Raw genomic sequence first — 4,057 nt, forward strand, 5'->3', positions numbered from 1 at the left:
GAGGCTGCGGTGGCCGGGAGCGGCCACTGTACTCCAGTCTGGGCGACAGAGTGAGACTCCAACTCAAAAAAAAAACCCCAAAAAACAAATAAAAAGAAAAAAAAAAGAATATTTAAGAGGCAACACACTTAAGTGGTACAGATATGTGAACCAAAGTTGTTGTTGGCTGTTTTGGGGTTTCTGTTTTTTTTTTTGAGTTGGAGTCTCACTCAGTCGCCCAGACTGGAGTGCAGTGGCCGCTCCCGGCCACCGCAGCCTCGACCTGCTGGGCTCCGGTGATCCTTCCACCTCTGCCTTCCAAGTAGCCGGAAGTACAGGCATGCGCTACCACGCCCGGCTGATTTTTTTATTTTATTGTAGAGATGAGGTCTCGCTGCCCAGGCGGGTCTCGAGCCCGCGGGCTCAGGCAATCCACTCACCTCAGCCTCCCAAAGGTGCGGCATTACAGGCTGAGCCACCGAGCCAGGCTGGTTTTTTTGTTGGTTTTTTTTTAGATGAAATCTTACTCTGTTGCTCAGGCTGGAGTGCAGAGACACACTCACAGCCACTATAGTCTCGACCTGCTGGGTTCGGGTGATCCTTCTGCCTCAGCTTTCCAGGTAGTTGACACCCAGGCATGTGTCATCACACCCGGCTAACTTTTTGATATATTGTAGAGATGACGTCTCGCCATGTTGCCCAGGTGGGTCTCGAACTTTGGGTCAGGCTGTCCTCTCGCCTCGAGTGCTGGGATTTCAGTCTTGATCCACTGTACCCAGCCTCGAATGTTTGTTTAAGAAGGAAAAAGCCAAATGAGTGAGAACTGGTGAGCTGTTAAAATGTTAAAACTTACTCATTGGTAGCATTACAGGTGATTTACATATTTTTCCTTCTGTTTTCTTTCCATCTCTGCAGTGAGTAATATATTACTTGTCATGATCAGTGTTAGCAGAGGTAAAAATAATCGCTCAACAACATGGCTTAGGCTTCCAGCCCACATCATCCAGCCAAGACCCCCTTTTTATAGGGGATGCAAACGGGATTAAGAGCTTGCAGCAGGAACGTGTGTGTGGCCTGGTGGTGGAGATGAAACACAAAAGCCCAGTGTTTGGGAATTGGGAGGAGGAAGGACGCCCTCTGGGCAGGGTGAGAGGGAACACTGAGAGGAGAGAGGGCACTGTGTGTGCAGGCCATGGTGGGTCCCCCTCATCCAGGCCCTGCGAAGCGGAAGTGGGGCCGCCAGGAGCCACCTAAGCAGCTGCGTGGGTGGGCTCTGGGGTGGAGAGAGAGGGCAATGCCGCGGAAGCCACCCCGGTTGGCGTGGGGATGTCCCCACGCGCGGTGAGCGTCCTCGCTCTCGGAGCTTCCTGGCGCCGCCTTGTCCTAGGTTGGCCCGAGGTTGGCCGCTCTTGTGTGAAACGCCTCTCGCCTCGCTGGCTGCGTTCCCTTGGCCCCAGGGGCAGGAGACTCTTCGCACCTTTATTGGCCACTTTTGTTTCTCTTAGGACTCTTTTCCTATTGTCGGCTTTTTATTTATTTATTTTTTATTTTTTATTTTTTTGAGTTGGAGTCTCACTCTGTCGCCCAGACTGGAATGCAGTGGCCACTCCCGGCCACTGCAGCCTCGACCTGCTGGGCTCCAGCGATCCTTCCGCCTCAGCCTTCCAAGTAGCCGGAATTACAGGCATGCGCTACCACGCCCGGCTGATTTTTTGATTTATTGTAGAGATGAGGTCTCCCTGCCCAGGTGGGTCTCTAACCCGTGGGCTCAGGCAATCCATTCACCTCAGCCTCCCAAAGGCGCGGGATTACAGGCTGAGCCACCGAGCCCGGCTATTGTCGACTTTTTAAACAAATCGAGTCTGTCTTGGTCTGGCAGGACTTATTATGATACTCTCTTCGGTGTGTGGCAAAGAAAGTCTGCTAGTCTGACATCTGCCGCTGAGTTGTTTGTGGTATTATTATTTTGCCACATCAGCCTTAGCATGGTCTGGTCTTGGTTCTCTTCTTAGAGCTCTGCAGTGTTATGAAATACTTTCCCACTTGGTCTTACAGGAGTGTTCTCTGCTCCGTACTCAAATGGTTTTGTTTTTTGTGTTTGGTTCTTTAATCCACTCGGAACTTATTTTTATGTCTGGTTTAAAGGAGGTCTCTGATTTATGTCTGACACATTTGACTAGCTTTCTAAAGTTTTAAGTCAGATAATTTGTTATTTAAAATAAAACTAACAGTTTTCGCCATCGATTTTGATTTCTGCTGAAAATACAGGGTACTGAAGGAATTTAAATATTAAGAGTACCTGCTAAGTAAATTAAATATTTTTGTTCTTTTAAAAAAAGAAAAAGATGGAGCCTTATATCCTAAAGGTTGGTTTGACAGAAAAATCCTAGATTGATTAATAAAACCTTTATTTTATATTTATTTATTTTTGAGTCAGCATCTCACTCTGTGGCCCAGGCTGGAGTACTGTGGTATGCTCGCGGCCACTGCAGCCTCCACTGGCTGGGCTCAGGCAATCCTTCCTCCTCAGCCTTCCAAGTAGCTGGAACCACAGATGCACACCATCACCATGTGGCCTGGCTGATTTTTTGATTTATTGTGGAGAGGAGGTCTCGCCAAGTTGCCCAGGCTGGCCTCGAACTGCTGGCCTCTGGCAGTCCTCTCGCCTCGGCCTCCTTAAGTGCTGGGATGACGGGCATAAGCAATAACAGCTTTTAGACGAATTACATCAGTTGTGACTTCGGGAAATCAAGGTCTGAAAAAGAATAGAATGGTTTTAAAAACACGGCGTTCTGCAAGCCTCACTTGGGCAGACTCAGAGCAGGGTTGGCATTGGCAACTTTGGCAGCACTCCCTGTTTCTCTGTTCAGTTTTCCTGGAGCTGAGTTTCCGCTCCACCGAGGACTTGGGCTCGCATCCCAGCCTGTTGCCGTCAGCAGTTTGCTTTCCCTCCTTGTGCAGAAGAGAGCGCCGAGGAGCCGCCCGGCGAGCGCCAGAGGAAGCGGCACAGGTCGGACAGCCGCTCGCTGTCGTTCGACGAGAGCCTGGCCCTGTGTGTCATCCGCGAGATCTGCTGTGAGCGAGGCAGCGGCGGTGGCGGCAGCAGCGACTCTGCAGGGACACTGTCCAGCCCGGTAAGGCTCTGCCCTCGGGAGCGCGGGACCTGGCCATGGCTGGCCTGTGGGTGGGGTGGCAGCTCCAGTGTCGCAGGGTGGCAGCTCCAGTGTCGTGGGAACCAGCGGTGATTGTGCTTTGATATCGGCCGCCCTGTGGGCCTCCCCTGGCCCTGAGGTGGGGGCGAGGAGGATCCCTGGAGCTGGAAAACAGGGAAAACGCAGGCCCCTGTTGGGTGATGCTGACAGCGCTCTGCCGGAAAGACTGGTTGGCCACCGCAGCCATCGTGAACTCGAGTAGCCTGAGTAAAGAGCGGTCTGGAAATTTGGAAGTTAAGACTCACAGGCATGGTGGCTCACGCCTGTTGTCCCAGCACTTGGGAGGCTGTGGCAGGAGGATCGCTTGAGTATGCCTCCACAGACAATCCAAAGTTAGCCAGGGTACAGTGATGCCTGTAGTTCAGCCACTTGGGAGATTGAGGAGGAAGGATTACCTGAGCCCGGGGGTCCAGGCTATGGTGAGACATGATTGTGCTACCGCACTCTAGCCTGGGCAACAGAGGGAGACCACGAATCAAAAAAAAGAAAGAAAAAGGGAACAAAACTGAACATTTGATTCATTTCTTTCTTTATTTTTATTTTTCTGAGTTAGAGTCTCTCTCTGTTGCCCAGACTGGAGGGCAGTTGGCACGCTCATGGCCACCACAGCCTTGACCTTGACCTGCTGGGCTCAGATGATCCTTTGCCTCAGCCTTCCAAGTAGCCTGAATTACAGGTGTGTGCTACCATGCCTGGCTAATTTTTTGATTTATTGTAGAGACGAGGTCTCAGCAAGTTGCCCAGGCTGATCTTGAGCCCATGGGCTCAGGCAATTCTCTCACCTTGGCCTCCCAGATTGCTGGGATTATAGGCATGAGCCACCACACCCAGCCTCACTTTATTCTTTTTTTTTTTTTTTTTTTTTT

At 51.1% G+C, this 4,057-nt stretch overlaps 1 protein-coding gene across 1 annotated transcript in view; it reads left to right on the forward strand.

Annotated features, from left to right (window-relative positions):
- The window catches only part of LOC103250373 (E3 ubiquitin-protein ligase Mdm2-like), a 28,226-nt gene that overhangs the window by 14,982 nt on the left and 9,187 nt on the right, over positions 1–4,057 (forward strand). The window contains exon 6 of the mRNA XM_021707988.1: positions 2,941–3,113. Within this exon, the coding sequence (XP_021563663.1) occupies positions 2,941–3,113 (173 nt within the window). The remainder of the gene's footprint in view (positions 1–2,940; positions 3,114–4,057) is intronic.

This window comes from Carlito syrichta, unplaced genomic scaffold (genome assembly GCF_000164805.1).
Source record: "Carlito syrichta isolate Samal-C Ts95f unplaced genomic scaffold, Tarsius_syrichta-2.0.1 Scaffold130369, whole genome shotgun sequence".
In the NCBI taxonomy this organism is placed as follows: Eukaryota; Metazoa; Chordata; class Mammalia; order Primates; family Tarsiidae; genus Carlito; species Carlito syrichta.